Below are 23,199 nucleotides of genomic sequence, written 5' to 3' on the forward strand. Positions count from 1 at the left end.
ACATCCTGATCTTCATAAGAACTCAGTCCTAAACAGATAAACCAGATTCAGAAGCACGGGCATGAACTTGAACTTTTTTTTTTTTTTTTTAGATGGAGTCTCGCTGTGTCACCCAGGCTGGAGTGTAGTGGCGAAATCTTGGCGCGCTGCAACCCCTGCCTCCTGGGTTCAAGTGGTTCTCCTGCCTCAGCTTCCCAAGTAGCTGGGACTACAGGCACGTGCCACCACACCTGGCTAATTTTTGTATTTTTAGTAGATACAGGGTTTTACCATGTTGGCCAAACTGGTCTCGAACTCCTGACCTCAGGTGATCCACCTACCCTGGCCTCACAAAGTGCTGGGATTACAGGCATGAGCCACCATGCCCATCCAATTTGAAGCTTGAAATATTGATGTGAGAAGGCCAGGCATTGTGGCTCACACCTGTAATCCCAGTACTTTTGGAGGCCGAAGTGTGGGGGATCACTTGAGGCCAGGAGTTCGACACCAGCATGTGCAACATAGTGAGAACCCTGTATGTACAAAAAAATAAAAAATTAATCGGGTGTGGTGGTGCATACCTGTAGTCTCAGCTGCTTGGGAAGCTGAGGCATGGGAGGATGGCTTGAGCTGAGGAAGTCGAGGCTGCAGTGAGCCATGATCGTGCCACGATACTCCAGCCTGGGTGACAGAGCTTGACTCTGTTTTTTTTTAGAAGAGGACATGACAGTCATGGTCATGCTCCTTTTCCTTCTCAGGTATGTAACTGCTCTGCACCTGACACGGGCAACATGGAGCTGCTGGTGAGGTATGGCACTGAAGTGCAGAAGGCTCGCTGGCTGATTCCTCTGCTGGAGGGGAAAGCCCGCTCCTGTTTTGCTATGACCGAGCCCCAGGTACTTCGCCTGGGCTGCCACCTACTTGCCTGGCCCTGTTGTTGGCCCCACAGGGAACACGGGCTGTCTGCTGGCGGCTCTGACTGGAATATGCTTCCCACTCAGGTTGCCTCTTCAGATGCCACCAACATTGAGGCTTCCATCAGAGAGGAGGACAGCTTCTATGTCATAAACGGTCACAAATGGTGGATCACAGGTATTTGGCCTAAAATGCACTTTTCAAATGCACATCAGGGGGTCTGTGCTGTTAGACGCGTCTCTCAATGCCTGCGAGGAGCCTCTGCTTTTTCAAGTTGACACAAAGGAGATTCTGTCACTTGGCGCCCCCAGCAGAGGCAGCTGGGAGAATAGGAGGGTACTCCGTGGAGCACACTGTTCTCAGAGGTGGCGCTTCACAGGGCAGGGACGTCCCCCGGTGCCCACACATGGACGGATGCCTCCCTGCACATGTGACCCCAGGAATCTCTCCACTTCCTGCTGTTCATTCTGCTTTGGGCAGCTCCCCTTCCTTGGTGGCTTCCTGGCTTCTCGATCAGGTGTGTTACATCCTAAGGGCTAATGACAATCCTGACTTTTAGGGATTGTCCAGTGTTACTTCTGCAGGGCCCCTACAAGTAGCCGTGGAGCTTACCTCCCGGAGCCCATACCTCCCTGGACATTAAGAATGAGCATCACCATTTTGCAAAGGAGGAAACCGCACTCAGACTTAGGTCCCTTGCCTGGGGTATGAGCCCCCAGCCAGCAAGTAGAGAACCCAGAGTCAAAGGTTCACCTGATTCCAAGGCCCGGGCCCAGAGCCGTTATGTGTGCACCACCTGTGGCAGCCGAGCCAGCTGGCAGGGATCAAGTAGTGGTTTTCATCCTCTTGTCTCTAAATTATATTTTCTACTCTATGTGATGCTTTTAAAAACTTGCTCTTATGATGTTGGATTCATTCCTCACTGGGACAAAACCCAATTTGCTCTTATTTCTGGTCAGCAGTCTGCAGATGCTCATCTGATTACCTGGAGCCTTAAAGAGCTCTGTCTGCTTCCTTACTGTGCCTTTCTTGGGCCAGGACCACGTGTGTAGAGATTTGATGGCCCTGGTGTCAGATGATGGGGTCTGTCTCTCTCCTTTCCTGGCAGGCATCCTGGATCCTCGTTGCCAACTCTGTGTGTTTATGGGAAAAACAGACCCACATGCACCAAGACACCGGCAGCAGTCTGTGCTCTTGGTTCCCATGGATACCCCAGGGATAAAAATCATCCGGCCTCTGACGGTGTATGGACTGGAAGATGCACCAGGTGAGACCTCCAGGGGCGGGTCACCCCTGGGTGTGGGTCTGGTCCCCAGGAAACACCACTGAGGGGCCCCTGCTCTTGTTCAGGACTTGCCACATCCCACGTCTGAGGGTATGATGACATTTGGAGTCACATGCTCCTGCATTTCATTTCCATACATGAATATCAACCATGCAGGCGGATTTCAGACAGGCATTTATGGATTTTTTTCCCTCTTCTAAACTTAGAAGGTAATCAGGAGTCTGTGACACAGGAAGCCATACAGGGCAGACGCAGGAAGTGGACCCCAAACCTACTCTTCCAGGCCCCAATGTGAACAGCTGACCTCTAGGCCACAGCCCTGGTTTGGTCCGCTCCCAGTCTGGTTCTCTGCTAATAGTGTTCACATTTTTACTTTCAGTGTTTTCATAGGATCACTACATTGTCACAAACCACTAGGAGCTTCAGCTTAAGGTGGCATTATTATGTTTTTATAAAAGGAATCACAGAATAGTCATTTGCCATTATAAATTAGTGATTCATTTTCTGTGTTTAACAGGCTGTTTCCTGCCGTCCTTTTCCCTTTAACCATGTCCCAGTAAGAAGGCTAAATAAAGGGCAGGGACATTGCCAGCAGATAACCCAGACTGAGGTGAGGAATAAACACATCCAAGGAAAATGACTATGGCGATTGCTCACGGTGATCGTTTGGGTCTTTCAGGTGGCCATGGTGAAGTCCGATTTGAGCACGTGCGTGTGCCCAAAGAGAACATGGTCCTGGGCCCTGGCCGAGGCTTTGAGATCGCCCAGGGCAGACTGGGCCCCGGCAGGATCCATCACTGCATGAGGCTGATTGGGTTCTCAGAGAGGGCCCTGGCACTCATGAAGGCCCGCGTGAGTGCTTCCCCCCACACCCAGCACTGACTCAGAACTACCACCTTCTGCTTTGCTGTCGGACTTCAATTCCTACCTGTTTTCTGAGTGCAGTCCTAGCAGGTGAAGCAAGGTGATGTCCTTGCCAAGAAGTTGCGTTCCTGTCTGCTTTGCATCTGCTACTTTGCTACAGTTTGGATTCAGAGCAGAATGGACCCCACTCTGTCGAGGTGACCTGAAGGGAAAGGCCAGGCTCTGTAGCAGCAGAGGGCAAGGTTCCAAGGTGTAAAGGTCATGCTGCTAGCACATTATTAAAAATCAGTCTGGGTGCAGTGGCTCACGGCTATAATCCCAGTACTTTGGGAGGTCTAGGTAGGAGGGTTGCTTGAAGCCAACCATTTGAGACCAGCCTAGGCGAAAAAGAGAGACTCAGTCTCTACAAAAAAAAAGAAATTTTTTTTTTTTTTTTTTTTGAGATGGAGTCTTGCTCTGTCACCAGGCTGGAGTTCAGTGGTGTGATCTCGGCTCACTGCAACCTCCACCTCCCGGGTTCAAGCCATTCTCCTGCCTTAGCCTCCCAAGTAGCTGGGACTACAGGCACGTGCCACCACGCCCAGCTAATTTTTGTATTTTTAGTAGAGACAGGGTTTCACCATGTTGGCCAGGAAGGTCTCGATCTCTTGACCTCGTGATCTGCCTGCCTCGGGCTCCCAAAGTTCTGGGATTACAGGTGTGAGCCACCATGCCCGGCAAAAAAAAGGAAAAGTTTTTTTTTTTTTTTTTTTTTTTTTTGAGACGGTATCTCACTCTGTTGCCTAGGCTGGAGTGCAGTGGCGCGATCTTGGCTCACTGCAACCTCTGCCTACCGGGTTCACACCATTCTCTTGCCTCAGCCTCCCGAGTAGCTGGGACTACAGGCACCCGCCACCATGCTTGGCTAATTTTTTGTATTTAGTAGAGATGGGGTTTCACCGTGTTAGCCAGGATGGTTTTGATCTCACCGTGTTAGCCAGGATGGTCTCGATCTCCTGACCTCATGATCCGCCCACCTCAGCCTCCCAATGTGCTGGGATTACCGGCGTGAGCCACCGTGCCTGGCCAAAAAGAAAAAGTTTTAAGTGCCAGGCATGGTGGCATGTGTCTCTAGTCCCAGCTACTCAGGAGGCTGAGGCAGAAGGATCGCTTGAGCCCAGGAGTTTAGGGCTGCAGTGAGCAGTGATCACACCACTGCACTCCAGCCTGGGTGACAGAGTGAGACCCTGTCTCTTTAAAAATAAATAAATAAATAAAAATCAGACACCAGGGAGATCCCATGTTGCTTGTTTTTGTCCCTAGGCTTCCATCATCTGGCCTGTACCACCCTCCTCCACAGCACATCCAGAAAACTTTATTCCACCATGACCCCACCACCCCCAAAGTTTGGAAACCTAGGTTAAAAGACAGCTGCTTCCAGGACAGGAATTCAAATGGGTGATTATCGATTTCAGAAAGGTGACGCAAACCCTGAGACCAAAACCAGTGTCTCACAAGAACTGCTAGTGAAAGAACAGAGGCAGTCTGAATTTTTGATTACTGAGCAAACCTGTGATTTACACCCTTTTGAGTTAAGACTGACCAGTTATTTTTTCTTTCTAAGTAAAACGCTCCTGTCTATGGACTCAGGTATGGTGCTTCAGCCCCACATGGAATTAAATTCAGCCTTCTGGCAGAATAATTGGACTGAATGAGTCAGACAGAAGTCTCCAGAAAGTGCATAGCATGAACATGGCACCTCCACTGAAGACTTGGTTGGAGTAATTAGGAATCTACAAAAGATTTGCTACAAGGAGGTTCACCACAGTGCTCATTCAAATCGCAAAATTCTGAACAACCTATAAGGCTAACAATGACTGTTGGCCAAGTAAAACACAAGATGGCATACAGTGAGACTTTAAATGATGCTGTGGAAATCTATTCCTTAACATGGAGAAATTGCTCACTATATACACTTAAATTAAAAAAAAAAGACTGTGGCCAGGTGTGGTGACACTCCCAGCACTCTGAGAGGCCGAGGCAGGCAGATTGCTTGAGCCCAGGAATTTGAAACTAGCCTGGGCAATACGGCAAAACCTCATCTCTATAAAAAATAAGGCCGGGCGTGGTGGCTAATGCCTGTAATCTCAGCACTTTGGGAGGCTGAGGTGGGCGGATCACTTCAGGTTAGGAGTTTAAGACCAGCCTCACCAACATGGTGATACCCCGTCTCTACTAAAGATACAGAAGTTAGCTGGGCATGGTGGCACATGCCTGTAATGCCAGCTACTTGGGAGGCTGAGGCAGGAGGATCACTTGAATCCAGGAGGCGGAGGTTGCAGTGAGCTGAGATTGCACCACTGCACTCTAGCCGGAGTGACAAAGCAAGACTCCATCTCAAAAAAAAAAAATTTAAATTAAAAAATTAAAAATAGTAGCCAGGTGGGGTTGGGTGTGGTGGCTCATACCTGTAATTTCAGCACTTTGGGAGGCCGAGGTGGGCAGATCACCTGAGGTCGGGAGTTCGAGTCCAACCTGACCAACATGGAGAAACCCTGTCTCTACTAAAAATATAAAATTAGTCGGACATGGTGGCACATGCCTGTAATCCCAGCTACTTGGGAGGCTGAGGCAGGAGAATCGCCTGAACCCGGGAGGTGGAGGTTGCGGTGAGCCGAGATCGCACCATTGCACTCCAGCCTGGGCAACAAGAGCGATACTCTGTCTCAAAAAAAAAAAAAAAAAAAATTAGCCAGGTGTGGTGGCACGCATTTATAGTCCTAGCTACTCAGGAGGCTGAGGTGGGAGGATCTCCTGAGCCTGGGAGGTCGAGGCTGCAGCGACCTGTGAGTGTGCCATTGCACTGCAGCCTGGGTAACAGAGCAACACCCTGTCTGGGAAAACAAAAAACAAAAAAACAGAAACAAAAACAGGCTGTTAGCTTTGATGCAAAATAATGTTTTGTTGTTGTTGCTGTTGTTGTTGTTGTTGTTGTTGTTGTTGTTGTTGTTGTTGTTTTAAGCAGGCTGGCCGGGTGCTGTGGCTCATGCCTGTAATCCCAGCACTTTGAGAGGCCAAGGCAGGCAGATCACCTGAGGTCAGGAGTTCAAGACCAGTCAGGCCAAAATTATGAAACACCCCATCTCTATAAAAAAAATACAAAAATTAGCCAGATGTGGTGGCAGGCACCTGTAATCCCAGCTACTTGGGAGGCTGAAGCAGGAGAATCACTTGAACCCGGGAGGCAGAGGTTGCAGTGAGCCGAGATCGCACCACTGCACTCCAGCCTGGGCAACAAAAGCGAAACTCTGTCTTAAACAAACAAACAAAAAGGCTACAAAACAATATATAGAGTGTGGCTCCCGTTTTTGGAAAAAATAAGTATATATTAAAAAAAGTATAGAAGGATAGAGGAGAATATCCACCAAATATTAACTAGAGATGACTAGATGGTGGGATTCTAGGTGCTCTTACTGTCTTCTCTTTTTTTGTTCTGAAAACAGGTAGTTTTTCTGCCATGAGATAAATTATTTGTGTAGATTGTTTTTAGTGAAAAAAGAAAAAAAACTAGGCTGGGTTTGGTGGTTCATGCCTGTAATCCCAACACTTGGGGAGACCAAGGCAGGAGGATTGCCTGAGTCTAAGAGTTTGAGACCAGTCTGGGCAATGTAGTAAGACCCTGTCTCTACAAAAAATTGAAAAGTTAGCTAGATGTGATGGTTCTTGCCTGTGGTCCCAGCTACTCAGGAGGCTGAGGTAGGAAGATTGCTTGAGCCCGGGAGGCGGAGGTTGCAGTGAGCCAAGATCACGCCACTGCACTCCAGCCTGCGCAACAAAGTGAGACTCTGTCTCCAAAAAAATAATAAAAAAAAGAAGGAAAAAGAATAAATAAAACAAGAAAAAAAAGGAATACTTAGAACCTTTTCTGATGCCTTGTGACTTTCAGAATTTAAAATCCCCATTGCAGATAAGGCCACCCACGGCGGAAGGCCGGGAGTGAGACGGGGGGCTGAGGGGACCTTGCTCCCATTGGAGCTGCAGGGCAGGAAGGGGTGCTGTGGTCAGCAGAGGGCACCCTTCGCCTGCGCCGTGTGCAGTGCCTGCAGTCACTCCCTCATTCCCAGGAGTAGCCTTGGCGCAGATGCTGGCTCAGATCTATAACTGCTCCTGTCTGGTAGCCAGGCCTGCCCAGATGTGCAATGGCTGGAATAAAGGGTTCTTGGAAGCAATTTGTTACAGGCACCCTGTGGGCTGTGGCTGGCTGTGGCGCACGTGAAGGTTGTGTGTCAGACCTACTCCCTGGACATGGCGCATGGCTGCACACAGGCACCTTGGCTGAGAAGATGCACAGTCCTGCTTTCACTCTCCTCCCCTGCCCTGTCCTGTCTGCTTCCACCCAGCTCTGCAGGCCACCAGCCCCCGCCTCTCGTGGCCACCCCCAGCCCAGCATGTCCTCAGCCACACATCTCCTGTGTTGACAGGTGAAGTCCCGCGTGGCTTTTGGGAAGCCCCTGGTGGAGCAGGGCACAGTGCTGGCGGACATTGCGCAGTCGCGTGTGGAGATTGAGCAGGCACGGCTGCTGGTGCTGAGAGCTGCCCACCTCATGGACCTGGCAGGAAACAAGGTAGGGGCAGGGGCACGAGGGGGCCTCCCAGAGGCAGAGATTCTTCCTCCTCACTCAGCAAAGCATGAGAGCCTGGCTTCTTGACATTAGAAACTTTATTTCACCTCTACTTGGAGCTGTTTGGGCAGTTTTTCAAAAATTGGAAAGGCACAAGAAGAGAGGACTGGCCTTTGTGTTTTACTGACCTGGTGAGCTGCTTAGTCCAAGGCAGTGGGTCTGATGGGGCCACAGGGCCCCTGGGTGGCCCTGGACTCCCAGGGCCATTGGTGGAGGTGTTGGGCAACCTAAGAGTAAGGCAGGGAAAAGGGACCCTCTGCTGGCGTTCATCTGAATATTGAATTAACAAAAATAGAAGCTTATTTTCAAGTGTGACATTAGTCATTCACTAAGGCTCTTTTTAACCTTTTATTTATTTATTTTTTGAGACAGGGCCTTGCTCTGTAGCCAGGCTGGAATGCAGTGGTACATCATGGCTCACTGAAGCCTCAGCCTCCCAAGTAGCTGGGACTCCAGGCGCATACCTCCATGCCCAGCTAATTCTTTACTTTTTGTAGAGACCGGCTCTCACCATGTTGCCCAGGCTAACTAAGGCTCTTTCTAAGTGCCTGTGATGATCAAGCACAATGCCATGTTGACCTTGCTTTGTCCAGCTTTCTGTGGGGCAGCCTCCAACCCCGCCCAAGACCCTCAGCCGTCAGGGACCAACCCATGCTCACAGTTCCTGGTTCTTTGACGCTGGTGTGCTAGATATGGTGGAGGCTGCTGGGTGTCTCCCTTGAACACCCTGCCCCAGGGCAGATCACTGTAGCTCAGTTTCCCAGAGCCCTGAGTGGCCTTGGTCCACTGCTGCTTGGAGGCAGAGCTGGCCATGACCCTGAGCAAAGCACAGGACCCTCCCCTTATCCCTTCAGTGTGTGCTGGCTGTGTTCCCCGTCATCTGGGAAGACAGCCACATTCTGCCAGCACTTGCTTTGCATCTTGTGACATAAGATAGTAGTTGCCAACATGGCGCCCTTCATCCCTGGGTGCTGTCAAGCCGTACACCAGGCAGGGGCAGCCTCACCCAGCTCACATCAGCGAGACCTTGGGGCCTCTGTTTTGGACCATGGTGTTTGACTTCCTGCTGGGAATCTGATCATTCTTCCAGGCTTTCTGCCTTCGGGTCTTTTTTGTGGTTTAGTTTTTTGTTTTGTTTTTGAGAGACAGAGTGTCACTCGGTGGCCCAGGCTGGAGTAGAGTGGCACAATATTGGCTCACTGCAACCTCCGCCTCCCGGGTTCAAGCAGCTCTCTTGCCTCAGTTTCCCAAGTAGCTGGGACTACAGGTGTGCACCACCACACCCAGCTAATTTTTGTACTTTTTAGTAGAGACTGGGTTTCACTATACGTTGGCCAGGTTGGTCTCAAACTCCTGACCTCAGGTGATCTGCCCGCCTCGGCCTCCCAAAGTGCTGGAATCACAGGCCTGAACCACCGTGCCTGGCCTGTTGTTTGTTTTTGAGAGGGGGTCTCACTCTGTTGTCCAGGCTTGAGTGCAGTGTTGCAATCTCAGCTTACCGCAGCCCCGACTTCCCAGACTCAAACAATCCTCTCACCTCAGCCTCCTGAGTAGCTGGGACTACAAGCACATGCCATCACACCCTGCTAGTTTTTGTATTTTTAGTAGAGATAGGGGGCGGGGGTCTCACTCTGCCACCCAGGCTGCCCTCGGGTCTTTTATAATCGCATCTCCTCCTGCTTACAGGCTGCAGCCTTGGATATAGCCATGATTAAAATGGTCGCCCCGTCCATGGCTTCCCGAGTGATTGATCGTGCGATTCAGGTGAGCACAGACCAGACAGTTGGCTTATTTGAACCATCAATACCAGATGCCAAACTCTCCTGTCTTCAGCCGCCCAGCCTCCCATAGACCCTGGCAGATGCCCTGTGTCACCCACTCACCACGCATGCAACTTTCCTTTTCCTCTTCAGAATGACCCAGCAAGGTGGGGGGTGCCATCCTACCCCCATTTTGAATGTGAGGAAACGGGCACAGAAAAGTGAAGTGACTTGCCCAGGTCACTGAGCTTGCAAGTAGCTGACCTCAAATTCACATGAACTTGGGTTTTCATAAGCCCAGAGCCCAGGCTCTTTCCCATGCAGGGTGGCCGCCTCCTTAGATCCTAACCCCCGGCCCCAGCACAGGGCAGAAGGCACCTGCAGAGTGGGCCTGGGGAGTCTGGAGGCCGTGGGATGGCAGGTGTGGCCCCATGGAAGCCCTCTGGAATATTAGTGATTGTATCACATAGGTGCCACAGGGACCGGGAAGATGGTTGTTATGGGCCATCAAGAGCAGGCTATCATTCCTGGGGCTGTTGGAGACAAGGGCTGACCCAGGGCTGCCTCCCTCCACCCTGTGTCTGCCAGGCCTTTGGAGCAGCAGGCCTGAGCAGCGACTACCCACTGGCTCAGTTCTTCACCTGGGCCCGAGCCCTGCGCTTTGCCGACGGCCCTGACGAGGTGCACCGGGCCACGGTGGCCAAGCTAGAGCTGAAGCACCGCATTTAGAGCCTTGGGGCTGCAGTGGCTCAATGTCCTGGCTGGACCAGCTGTGCCCAGATCTGTCACTGATGTGCCTTGAAAGATCCGGTGTTTGTGGCTCCTGCACCCTGCTCAGCAGCTCTGTCCCGGGACAGTCAGGGTGGACTCAAGCTTTCTGGTTCTCCACAGAAGACGTCTCTGCAAGAAGCCTGGAGTCTGTTTCAGGCCAGGAGGAGGGGATTTGCTGAGGGCCAAGGGGGGTTCTGGGACAGAGTCTGGAAAGCTGGTCTTCAGGCTCTCAGTCCCAGGCTGGGCAGGCACGGTCACTTCACTTCAGCCTTTCAGTCCCTCTCTCTGCCTGTGGGAATCTGGACACATTTTGGGAGGCCTCCCGAGGCTGTGGGACATGCTTGCTCTGGCAGCTGCAGGGTTCCTGTCTGGCCTCCCTGGTGAGCAGAGGGGCGGCCACGACGGGCGGTGGCCTAGAGACCCAGGACCTGGGCGCCTGGGAAAATGGAATGCAACCCACATTGTAAAGCCACTGGCATCTGATTATCTCCATTTGAACACACAGCACAGAACAATCATTTAAATATTATTTTGGAAAGGGGTTTTGGGGACACAGAAGAATAAGAAAACACATCTCAGAGGCTTTGTGGACTTTCTGTGTTATACAAAGAGAATCGAGTGGAGAGGTTCCCTTCAGTGCCTTCATGCCTCCTCCCGCCTGTGTTTCCTCGAGGTCCAGGCCATCATCTCAGCCCCATACATGCTGGGAGCACAGAGGCCACGGGTCCGATAAGTCCCGAGTTGGCTGCCTTCCCTCACTATGTAGCCCGGGGCTCTGTGCTCATACATACTTTACCCAGGAGCTGGCATGTGAGGCCCCTGCAGCCTCCACCTGCTCCATAGTCAGAATATCTGGGGGAAGGGGAGGTGGTGGCCCATTTGCCATTACACTTTGGAGCGCAATCTCTCTTCTCTGAGGAGAGTGGAAATGCTTACTCACTTGCAGTCTGAGCTCCTTGAGAAACCCAGCGACATGCAGAGGTGAGCCAGGGGCAGTGAGGACCCAGCCTGCTCATCTCATAACTCGTGGTAGGGTAGCCAAAACTCGTCTCAGGTTAGACCAGACGGGCAGGAACCATCCCCCCCGGCTGCCACCTTGCAGAGGTGACCCTGTGGGAACTGCCTTCCCTGAGAATGGCCAGCCAGGATCAGCACCACGAGGGGCCCGTGAATGGGCTCCTCAGACCCACGTGCCCAGGGGTCTGGGGAGGCAGGTCCCCCTTCACCACACTTGAGAAACTGCTTGTTGCTCAAGGAAGTTAAACCCCAAACAAATGCCTGTCACAATGCCAGCCACACTGGCCAGGAGCCCACTGCCAAGCTGGCAGGAGCGCAGCAGCTGAGTGCTCTCTCAGGCTCCGGGAGGAGAGGTTTTCTTCAAAAAAAAAGGAAGTGGTCGTGGCCTGGCCTATCTCGTGGGCCTAAGAATGTCTTTCGTGGCCTCTGAGGTTAACCTTGCCTGTTCAGTAACGCAGCTGCAGAGAGGAAAATGGGAGTCAGGCTGTGGGTACCCCCATAACTCCCTCAGATCCTCTGCCTTGAGGGCTAGAGGCCCCGGGGGCCCCAGGAATGCTGCCTGCAGACAGGCAGGTCCCCCCCAGGCCCTCCACCTCTGCTAGATCATTCTGCCCACCACTGTCGAGGGAGCCTTGGCTCTGAGCCCGGCAGGAGTCCAGGCCTTGGGGAATGTGCAAGTAAACAAAACAGGACAACTGCTGGCCTTTGGGGGTTTGCATCTCAAGTAGGGGATGGCGGTTAGTGCCCCAGAGGCCTGGGCGTGTGATGGGGCAAGCACTGCTGGGGCTGGAGGCTGAGGGGAGGACTCTTTCCAGAAGAGGTGTCTCAGCCAAACCTGCCTGACAAGAAGAAAGGGCAGGCTGGGTGCCGCGGGTCACACACATAATGCCAGCACTTCGGGAGGCCAGATGGTGTCTGGATGCCAAGACCTGTGCTCGCCAAGGCCTGATTTCAGATACCGTCAGATCATTCCACAACAATCCTACAGAGGCTGCAAAGAGACACTTCCAGGCAACTTGTCTGGGCAGGGCCCCTTCAAGATGGCAGCTGGGAGTGACACCAAAAGAACAGGCTCCAGTGATCTCTGCTGCTTGTACCCATTGTCAGTCCCCCAGGGTTGTCGGTCACCACCCAGGGCTTCAGAGTTCCCCAGGGATGCCTCGGGCGTGCCAAGGCTGTCACTCAGAGACCCCTCTTGTTGGTATTTCTGCTGCCCTCCCTGCTGCGACATAGGTACAGATTTCTCCCCTTCGTCCATTTTACCAAAATGGATGCGCGTTGGGACAGGTGAGTCCCGGACTCCAGCGGCCTGGGGCCCACACCTGCAAGTAACCTGGGACAGGGTTCCTTTTAATCAAGTTGACTGAGTGGAGAAATGGCCCAGGGGATTTTCTGTCCTATCAGTGTTAGACGGATGACACAGTGGTGAAGAGCTGTCAGAGGTAAAGGCGGACACTAAAGTGGTAGGGACAGGTTTTATTTATTTTTCTGAGACAGAGTCTCACTCTGTTGCCCAGGCTGGAGTGCATTGGTGCCATCTTGGCTCACTGCAACCTCCACCTCCTGGGTTTAAGCAGTTCTCCTACCTCAGCCTTCCGAGTAGCTGGGATTACAAGCATGCACCACCATGCCTGGCTAATTTTTGTATTTTTAGTAGAGACAGGGTTTTGCCATGTTGACCAGGCTGGTCTTGAACTCCCGATTTCAAGTGATCTGCCTGCCTCAACCTCCCAAAGTGCTGGGATTATAGGCGTGAGCCACCGTGCCCAGCAGGGACAGGTTTTAATCAGTCATAAGCCATTGCCTTAGAGAGCAGGGCCCAGTGGGAACTGAGCTCCACTTGGATTTGTGCGGAGGTGATGGGAGGGGTGGTGGTTGGGAGGGGGGCTCAAGAGTCAGGAAGGGGAACTAGAGAGAGCAGGAAGGAGCGTGGTTGGCGTGACACCCGTCTGGGTTTGCTAACTGGCGCTTAGGGTTAGGCTCCTGCCCTCCCTCGGAGGCTGGGGGACAGGGTCCATCTTCTAGTGTTGCTGGAACAAACAGTAATTTCTTTCAGCAGTTTTGGGCTTTCTCAGGCAGGTATGGGCATCCCACGGATGTGGTCTTGAGATGTTGGACACCATGTAACTGTTAAGTCTTTTCATGGGAATATGGGGGTGTGGACTTAAGCATTTGTGCTGAAAGTCTGCAGTTTTTATATGCCAAGTTTGAGGTCTAGTGGAGATGGGAGCTCAGAGGGAGGCTGGCGAGAGTGTGCTCAAGGAGAGAATATTTGTCAGGACTGTGGCTCTAGATTCAAATGGCCCAAATTCAAATGGGTTTAAATCCTGGCTCTGTGACAGAGTAGCTGGGCAACCTTGGGAAATGTTCCTTCATCTTAGAGACTTAGATCTCTCGTTTTATTTATTTATTTACTTAAATTTTTTTTAGAGACGGAGGTCTCACCATGTTGGCCAGGCTGGTCTCAAACTCCTGAGCTCAAGCAATCCTCCTACCTCAGCCTCTCAAAGTGCTGGGATTATAAGCATGCGCCACCACACCCGACCACATTTCTCATTTGAAAAATGAGTAGACCAGTTCTTGCCTCCCAGAATCACCTGAGGATTAAATGGGATGATGTGTGGCTTACCATAAGCCACAGCACACACCAGCTGTTCGTGTGTGGCTGGAGTCAGGAGTGGGACCGGCTAAAGAGGAGGCGGCTGTGCTCACATTGGGGTGCAAGAATGTGGGGCCTCATCTGGGCTGAGGACTAGCCTGGACCACATAAGATGCCATGCTTCTCACACTCAACTAGCAAAGGAATGCCCCTGCGATCGGGTTAAAATGCAGAGCGTGGTGCGGTGGGCCTGCCTTCCTAACACACTTGCAGGTCATGCTCCTTGTTATGGGACCCACTTTGAGAAGCGAGGGTGAGAAGGGCTTGACTTCCCTAACCTGATCCCCAGGGGAGGCAGAATGAGCGGACACCGCCTGGCTAGAATCATAAGAGCTACTGGGTATTTAGTACATACCAGGTGCCAAGAACTATCTGTATATTATTATTATTATTATTGTTGTTTTTTGAGACAGAGTCTCACTCTGTTGTGCAGGCTGGAGTGCAGTGGTATGATCTCAGCTCACTGCAGCCTCTGCCTCCCGGGTTCAAGTGATTTTCATGTCTCAGCTTCCTGAGTAGCTGGGACTACAGGCACGCACCACCACACCTGGCTAATTTTTGTAATTTTAATAGAGACGGTTTCACCATGTTGGCCAGGCTTGTCTTGAACTCCTGACAGGTGATTGATCCACCTCAGCCTCCTAAAGTGCTGGGATTACAGGCGTCGCCACTGCGCCTGGCCAGTTATTTTGAACCCTATAACAATTGGCAGATCCTTTTATTCTGCCCCTGCTAGAGATGAGGAGACAGAGGTTCAAAGGAGTTGCGCAACTTGCTTAAGATCACACAGCTTGTCAGTGAATTCAAACCTAAATTCAGAAGATCCCAGAGCTCTTTCTACTCCATGGCATGGATCGTTAAGATCACCTCTGAGAGGTACTGGCCTCCTCACCTAGGAAAGGAGGAAGATGATGAGGCTCATGTCACCAAGGAGAGTATGCTGTGCCCTCAAGAAGTGCATGAGCTTCTGATGCTTCCAGAATAATCTCCGGGATGCCCCCCCGACTGCCTCTTAGGGGGTCAGGCTCCATGATGGGGGTGTCTGCCCTGTGGCCCTGGCTGCCTGTGGGGTGTCAAGCCAGCTGTGTGTCCGAGAGAGAGAGAGAGAGACTGTGTGTGTGTGTGTGTGTGTGTGTGTGTGTGTGTGTACATATGCAAACAAGGAGGGCAGAGCTGGGGCTCAGGGCTGACCATATTTTTCCTCCTACCTGTGAGGGCAGATGTCTTACTCTGTTTTGTTTTGTTTTGCTTTTGAGACGGAGTTTTGCTCTTGTTGCCCAGGCTGGAGTGCAATGGCATTATCTCAGCTCACCGCAACTTCCGCCTCTCGGGTTAAAGCGATTCTCCTTCCTCAGCCTCCCAAGTAGCTGGGATTACAGGCATGCACCATTACACCTGGCTAATTTTGTATTTTTAGTAGAGATGGGGTTTCTCCATGTTGGTCAGGCTGGTCTAGAACTCCCAACTTCAGATGATCCGCCCGCCTCAGCCTCAAAGTGTTGGATTACAGGCTGAGCCACTGCCCCCAGCCAGATGTCTTCCTGTTAAAATGGGGCTTTAAATTCCTCACCTAACATCATTGTTTGCAACAACAGCAACAAAGAGCTTCCATAGACAGAGTCAGTGTCCCAGAACGGGGACTAACCAACCAAACATCTAGAATCTCACCAGTCAGTGACCCTGAAGGAGACCTCAGTCACCACCTTTCTTGGAGAGCAAGTGGAACTAGGGTTTTTTAAAGCCTGAAAGCACATCAGTTGTGCCCTAACAATGAAAGGTTTCCGAGTAGTTGAAAGCTAGGAATTTGAATATCTTAGAGGAAGTTAAGTGGCTTGAGGTGCTTCCACAGAAGGTCTCAGCACCATGAGAATGCCTGTGCTTCTGCCGGCCCCATTCCTGCCAGTGAGCCCACAGACAAGGGGCGATAAAGAACCAGGAAACAGATGGAAAGAAACGTGGAAGAGAGGAAAGCCTCAGACTGTCAGGGCGAAATCTAGGTTGAGAGTTAAGTTTTAGTTCATGCTTTGGAGAGACTGAGCCACAAGGAGCCATAATTACAGTAGCGTTTCAGCACATCCAGGTGATCTTGGTCTGCAGTATTTGGTTGAGGACTGTGTGAAAGCAGCTGAGGCCGAATGTGGTGGCTCACACCTGTAATCCCAGCATTTTGGGAGGCTGACTTGGGTGGATCACTTGAGGCCAGGAGTTTGAGACCAGCCTGGCTAATATGGTGAAACCCTGTCTCCACTAAAAATACAAACATTAACCAGGCGTGGTGGTGCATACCTGTAATCCCAGCTACTTGGGAGGCTTGAGGCAGGAGAATCGCTTGAACCCAGGAGGCAGAGGTTGCAGTGAACTGAGATGGTACCACTGCACTGCAGCTTGGGCAACAGAGAGAGACTCCGTCTCAAAAAAAAAAAAAGAAAAAGCAGCTAAGGAAGGCTACTATGGTCACAAAAGACTTCCCAGAAGATGGGACTTGGGCTGGATCTTGATAGGGAAGATTTCCATAAGGAGAGAGGGCAGGACATGGGTGGAACAGGTGCACCAACAGTAGGGCACCAGGGATGAGAGAGCTGCTGGTTAGGATTATGGTGAGCACCACAGACCACAGATAAACCAGAATAAACGAACCTGTGGACCAGCATGTCCTGCACTGAGACACACACCACGCACACCAGCAGGGACGAAGCACGTTGCCCACATGGTATCGATGTATGTGAATGTGGATAAGTCAGCTCATTTTCTCCTTCCCCTCCCCACAACCAAGTTTACTGCTGCTCCTGGCTCCCCCATCCTGGGGAACAGCACATGGTAAGAACCTCAGCACCCCCTCCACTCCTCTCTCGCCCTCATCTCCACACAGCTACCTGTCAATTCCACCTTCACACTCTCTCTGCCAACTGAGCCCTCCTCATCTCTCTGCCTCTGGCCTGCCTCCCCACTACAACTGAGTTTCCATGCAGTTCTCAGAGGAATCCCTTGAAGGCACATGTGCAACCTCATCACTTCCAGGCTGAAAGATCTTGGTTGAGAGAAATATTAGTACAAGCTATTAAGACTTAGGAGACGGCTGGGCATGGTGGCACATGCCTGTAGTCTCAGCATTTTGGGAGGCCAAGGTGGGCTGACTGCTTGAGCCCAGGAGTTCAAGACCAGCATGGGCAACATAAAGAGACCCTATCTCTACCAAAAAAAAAAAAAAAAAATTAGCTGGTTCCTTAGTCCGTTTTCATGCTGCTGATAAAGACATACCTGAGACTGGGCAATTTACAAAAGAGGTTTAGGCCAGGTGCGGTGGCTCATGCCTGTAATCCCAGCACTTTGGGAGGCCAAGGCAGGTGGATCACCTGAGGTCAGGAGTTCGAGATTAGCCTGGCCAACATGTTGAAACCCCATCTCTACTAAAAAATACAAAAATTAGCCAGTCGTGGTGGCACGTCTGTAATCCTAGCTACTTGGAAGGCTGAGGAAGGAGAATCGCTTGAATCTGGGAGGCGGAGGTTGCAGTGAGCCAAGATAGCACCACTGCACTGCAGCCTGAGTGACAGAGCTAGACTGTGTCTCAAAAAAAAAAAAAAAGAAAAGAAGTTTAATGGACTTATAGTTCCACATAGCTGGGGAGGCCTCACAATCACGGCAGAAGGCAAGGAGGAGCAAGTCACGTCTTACATAAATGGCCGCAGGCAGAAAAAGAGCTTGTGCAGGGAAACTCCCGTTTTTAAAACCATCAGATCTCGTGAGACTCATTCACTATCAAAAGAACAGTGCAGTAAAGACCTGCCCCCATAATTCAGTCACCTCCCACCAGGTTCTTCCCATAACATGTGGGAATTGTGGGAGTTACAATTCTAGATGAGATTTGGGTAGGGATGCAGTGAAACCATATCAGTCAGGCATGGTGGCATGCACCTGTAATCACAACTACTCAGGAGGCTGAGGTGGGAGGATCAATTGAGCCTGGGAGGTCGAGGCTGCAGTGAGCCGTGATTGTACTACTGCACTCCAGCCTGGGTGACAGCGAGACCCTGGTCTTGGGGGAAAAAAACAAGAAGACTTAGGAGAAAGCTACAGTGATGAAAACAGTGTCATACTGGCACATGCATACAGAGATCAATGACACAGAATATACAGTAGTTCAGAAATAGCTACTTACAGTTACTTAGTAGTAAAAAGATGACTGGCAGGATGTATTTGTGCCGTATATGATAGACAAAATGTTAATTGCCTGGATACATATAAAGCACCTACAAATCAATTTCAGAAAGACCAACAATCCAATAGAAAAGTGAGCCAGAGACATGAGCAGCTAGTTCATAGCAGAGGAAACATGCATGACTTCATCTAGGCAGAGATGCTCAAGCTCACTCGTAAAAGAGAAGCAAATTAATGTGGTAGTGAAATGCCACTTTTTCGTCTCTCAGATTAGCAAAGCAAAAAAAAAAAAATCCTGAAACTTCTACTGGTGGGTGTAAGGAAACTCAGACATGACAGGTAGTGGGGCATAAATTAAACTTCTTTGGAGGGTAATATATCTGTATTTAAATTGTAAATATTATTTGTTCCATTTCTACTAATTTCTCTTTTCTTTCTTTTTCTTTTTCTTTTTTTTCTTTTTTTTTTTTTTTTTTTGAGACATAGTCTCACTCTATCACCCAGGCTGGAGTTCAGTGGCACGATCTCAGCTCTTGGCTCACTGCAACCTCTGTCTCCCAGATTCAAGCAATCTCCTGCCTCGCCTTCTGGAGTAGCTGGGATTACAGGCACTGCGACCATTCCTGGCTAATTGTGTGTGTGTGTGTGTGTGTGTGTGTGTGTGTGTGTGTGTGTGTGTTTAGTAGAGACGGGGTTTCACCATGTTGGCCAGGCTGGTCTCGAACTCCTGACCTCAAGTGATCTACCCGCCTCAGCTTCCCCCCCAGAGTGCTGAGATTACAGGCACGAGTCATGGTGCCAGCCTCATTTCTATTAATTTCTTAAGCAAATCAAGAACATACATTGTGGCATTGTTTGTAGTGGCAAAAGATTGGAAACAACCTAAATGTCCATCATAGGAAATTCATGAAATAAAACTACCTCATGTATCCAGAGGAATACCATGAAACTGTTGAAGAGAATGGGGACATAGTCCTTGTGTGCTGTGACAAAACGATCTCCACACACAGTATTAAGGGAAAAAAAGTACCTGGCACGGTGGCTCACGCCTGTAATCCCAGAACTTTGGGAGGCCGAGGTGGGCAGATCACCTAAGGTCAGGAGTTCGAGACCAGCTTGACCAATATGATGAAACCCCATCTCTACTAAAAATACAAAAATTAACCAAGTGTGGTGGCATGCGCCTGTAATCCCAGCCACTCGGGAGGCTGAGACAGGAGAATCGCTAGAACCTGGGAGGTGGAAGTTGCAGTGAGCCCACATGGTGCCAGCCTGGGCAACAAGAGTGAAACCCCATCTAAAAAAAAAAAGCAAGGCGCCATTGGGAAGGGGAAGTGGGGCCTGCATGGCTGAATTCAGAGAAGGAAGGGAGTCTTGGTTATCAGATTATCTCTGCAGCTGATCTCCAAACCTATTTCCCTTCTTCCTGGCACAGGGGCCACTCATTTCCCAGACTCTTTTGCATGGAGGCATGGTTGTGTGATTGAAATCCAGCCAGGCGAGCAGGCTCAGCCCACAGAAACCTCCCATGGGCCACCCCCATGCCTTTTCTTCCTCTGGTTTGTGTGGTATGGTGCTGAGCCCCCAGGGCGACTTTGGTGGAATCTGGTGTTGAAATCAGAGTCCCACCGCCGGGCGCGGTGGCTCACGCCTGTAATCCCAGCACTTTGGGAGGCCGAGGCAGGCGGATCACGAGGTCAGGAGATCGAGACCATCCTGGCTAACACGGTGAAACCCCGTCTCTACTGAAAATACAAAAAATCAGTCGGGCGTGGTGGCAGGCGCATGTGGTCCCAGCTACTCCGAAGGCTGAGGCAGGAGACTGGTGTGAACCTGGGAGGCAGAGCTTGCAGTGAGCCGAGATCGTGCCACTGCACTCCAGCCTAGGCGACACAGTGAGACTCCGTCTCAAAAAAAAAAAAAAAAAAAAAAAAAGAATAAGCAACTCATGCAAATCATCCTGTTCTAAACTCTGAACCGCTGCTTCCAAGACCCTCCCTGCCCTGGCCCTGGCCGCCTCTCTCCTTGTTAACTGGGCTCCATTCATTCTTTCCATTTCTCTAACACGTGCCAGGTGGCCCCATCTCCTGGCCTTTGCCCTTGCTGTTGCCTGTCATCATTCAGGTCTCACTTGTCATTTCCTGACCATGGTACTTACAAAAGCAGTGCCGTCTGCCCCATCCATGTCACCTCGTTCATCTCCTTCACCTCCGAAATGATCTCGCTTTTGGGTTTACGGCCGGTCTCTTCACCTGGAGCATCAGCCGGGGAGGTCAGGGTCGCCCTGGCTCGGGCCTGTTCACATTGGGGTCAAAGGCACACATTGGGGACTCAACCAAGGCGAGCTGCGTTCGCGGGGCCGGGTCTTTCCGCACAGGCGGAGGGCGGTGGCGGGCGCGGAGGCGTCGCGCGAGCCAGGGGGCAGCCACGGGCTGGGGGTACCTAGCGCCACCCGCTTCGCCTGCATCAGCTGCGCGCCCAGCCCGAGGATGGGTAGAGGCGGCCCCGCCCCCAGCCCGCCCCCGCCTTTCCATTGGCGGCCGCGCGGGGCGGGGAGCGGGGTCGGCTCAGTGGCCCTGAGCCCCTAGCTCTGCACTCGGTCCGCTCGCTGTCCGCTAGCCAGCTGCGATGTTGCGCGCTGCCGCCCGCTTCGGGCCCCGCCTGGGCCGCCGCCTCTTGTCAGCCGCCGCCACCCAGGCCGTGCCTGCCCCCAATCAGCAGCCCGAGGTCTTCTGCAACCAGGTGAGCCCACCGGCCGGGCTCGCGCTTTGTTCTCCGGTCCGAGTCCCCGCAGGCCCCTAGGAAGGCCCCGCGCCGCCGTGGGCCTTAGTGTACTCATCTGGGGCTCGAGGGGTTTGCAGAGGCTGACCTGGAAGCACATCTGCCCCTTCCTCTCCTGCAAGCATTTTAGCCCCTTCGCCGCCTCTGACAGTCCCCGTCCCATTTCCCCGTGACTTGGGCCCCCTCTCCGTCTTCGCCCAGCCTCGGTCTGTTTTCCAGGGCCAACTCTCGGGGTTCCGTTCTCCCCATGGTCCTTGCTTTCGGGTCTCCGCAGGGTCCCCACCCTCACCCACTCAGAAGACGCGACCAAGTCCGTCCCTCTTTGCAGGAACTTTTCTGTCTTTTCCTTAGTCATCCCCTTTACCCCCTGACTCATGCCCTCATCCAAGGAGTTCAAAAGGAAAAACCAGGAAAGAGGTGATTTGCAGCCACGTTCTCCAGTTCACCATGGGTGAGGCCACGCTCGGCTGCTTCCATTGCTGGGAGTAGGGAATCCTGGAGGACCTTCGGCCCCAGGGGGCCGACCCCAAGGGGTGTCTGCGGCTTCCAACGCCGGCTTCGACCAAACCAAGGAGGAGCCTTCCAGGATAAAACTGATTCCCGTGGTCCATTTATTGATTGCTCAATCAGTAATACTTTGGAATATTTTTTGTTTTGATCTTTGAGTTTGGTTAAAGTTCTAGACTTCACAGAGGCTGAAATTGGTTATGAAAGAGTTTGTTTTGTTTGTGCCAGTGCATGTTGGCTGCCTTCTCTGACTTAAGCTTTTTCTCCTATAAATGGAAAGGCGCTCTGAGGGTTAGGTTCACACAGGCCCTCATCAACCAGTCACTTCATAGTTAATCACAGCTCCTGTCCTGCCTGCACAGCCTTTGTGCCTGGCACTGTTCAAAGCGTCTACCTGTTTTGCAATTTAAGGTAATTTTTACAACAGCCTCAGTAGGAAGGGACTGTAATTCTCCATTTTACAGATGAAGAGACTGAGTCACAAAGAGGTTGTGACTCACCTAAAGACCAAAGTCAGTGGCATAGTTGGGGTTCACAGCTGAACTTCCAGGAGTAAGCCCCTAACCAGAACATTCCATGGTAGGTTGTGACTCTGGGTGGGAACAAAGGGACCACCGATCCTCTGGGACTATTGCTGATTTGGGATGCTGTAGAGCTGGCTCCTAGCCAGCTGCTTTCAACAGCACACCTGCTGGTCTGGCCCTGAGTGTGGCTGCAAATCTGGATATAGGTGATGGGTAAAGGCACATGCGTGTGATTTTAGGGGATGTTACAAAGGTCATTTGCAAGGGAATTTTTAAAAGGATAAAATAAAATGTCTTTTGCATAACACAAGCTAAAAAGGCAGCAGCTATGGCTCCCTTGGCAGCCTGTGCAAGTTCATGCTTGGAAGACTTGAGCATCAAAAGATCTAGCAGAGGCCAGGTGCAGTAGCTCATGCCTGTAAATCCCAGCATTTTGGGAGGCCGAGGTGGGATGATCCCTTGAGCCTAGGATTTCGAGACCAGCCTGGGCAACACAGCAAGACCCTGTCTCTAGTCTCTACTAAAAAAGTAAATTAGTCAGGTGCGGTGGCACATGCCTGTAGTCCCAGCTATATGGGAGGCTGAGGTGGGATGATCCCTTGAGCCTAGGATTTCGAGACCAGCCTGGGCAACATCATAGCAAGACCCTGTCTCTAGTCTCTACTAAAAAAGTAAATTAGTCGGGTGCGGTGGCACATGCCTGTAGTCCCAGCTATATGGGAGGCTGAGGTGGGAGGATCACTTGAGCCTAGGAGTTCAAGGCTGCAGTGAGCTATGATTGGGTCACTACACTTAGTCTGAGCAACAGAACAAGACCCTGTCTCAGAAATGTCCTCAAGGAACAGCCATCACCCTAGGAACCCTTCTGGCCACAGGATCTGATTAAAATCTTTATCCTTCATCACATGCAGGTGAGGCAGCTGGGTCCAGATGTGCACCCAGGCCCATAGGTAACATGTCCTGTTCTCCAGATTTACTCTGTGGGTGTAGGCTGGAGGAGCCGAGTCAATTCCCTGTGGCTGCTTTTCTTTATCAGACTTTTTGAGATCATTAAAGTAACACATGCCCACTGTATAAAATTGCAGAGGACTGACTTACAACTCTCTGGACACGGTCAGTCAAGGTGATTCATGCCTGTAATCCCAGCACTTTGGGATGCCAAGGTGGGAAGATCGCTTGAGATTAGATGTAAGGCTGCAGTGAACTATGATTGTGCCACTGCACTCCAGCCTGGGCAACGGAGCAAGAACCCATCTCTTAAAAAATAAATAAATAAATAAACCTCTCTGGATACCCCATTTTACTCCCTCCAAGAGCA

General features: G+C 51.3%; 2 protein-coding genes and 1 long non-coding RNA gene across 10 annotated transcripts in view; 2 read left to right on the forward strand and 1 right to left on the reverse strand.

Annotated features, from left to right (window-relative positions):
• ACAD10 (acyl-CoA dehydrogenase family member 10) overlaps positions 1-10,813 on the forward strand; it is a 72,113-nt gene extending 61,300 nt beyond the window's left edge. For 2 of the 8 annotated variants that reach the window (XM_004053902.4, XM_055359120.2), the window contains 7 exons: positions 738-875; positions 981-1,071; positions 2,003-2,161; positions 2,859-3,031; positions 7,504-7,647; positions 9,391-9,468; positions 10,053-10,813. In XM_004053902.4, the coding sequence (XP_004053950.1) occupies positions 738-875; positions 981-1,071; positions 2,003-2,161; positions 2,859-3,031; positions 7,504-7,647; positions 9,391-9,468; positions 10,053-10,193 (924 nt within the window). In that variant the 3' untranslated portion in view covers positions 10,194-10,813. Of the gene's footprint in view, positions 1-737; positions 876-980; positions 1,072-2,002; positions 2,162-2,696; positions 3,032-7,503; positions 7,648-9,390; positions 9,509-9,934 lie in introns of those variants that run through there. The other 6 variants (XM_055359115.2, XM_055359124.2, XM_055359113.2 and 3 more) reach the window with 5 other exon arrangements.
• On the reverse strand, positions 8,042-20,549 carry LOC129526029 (uncharacterized). The gene is made up of 2 exons (XR_008670614.1): positions 20,228-20,549; positions 8,042-10,671 (listed from the first exon to the last, which is right to left on the reverse strand). It is a non-coding gene; the product is annotated as an uncharacterized lncRNA (long non-coding RNA).
• ALDH2 (aldehyde dehydrogenase 2 family member) overlaps positions 20,438-23,199 on the forward strand; it is a 44,525-nt gene continuing 41,763 nt past the window's right edge. The window contains exon 1 of the mRNA XM_055359125.2: positions 20,438-20,811. Coding sequence (XP_055215100.1) covers positions 20,698-20,811 — 114 coding nt within the window. The 5' untranslated portion in view covers positions 20,438-20,697. The remainder of the gene's footprint in view (positions 20,812-23,199) is intronic.

This window comes from Gorilla gorilla, chromosome 10 (genome assembly GCF_029281585.2).
Source record: "Gorilla gorilla gorilla isolate KB3781 chromosome 10, NHGRI_mGorGor1-v2.1_pri, whole genome shotgun sequence".
In the NCBI taxonomy this organism is placed as follows: domain Eukaryota; kingdom Metazoa; phylum Chordata; class Mammalia; order Primates; family Hominidae; genus Gorilla; species Gorilla gorilla.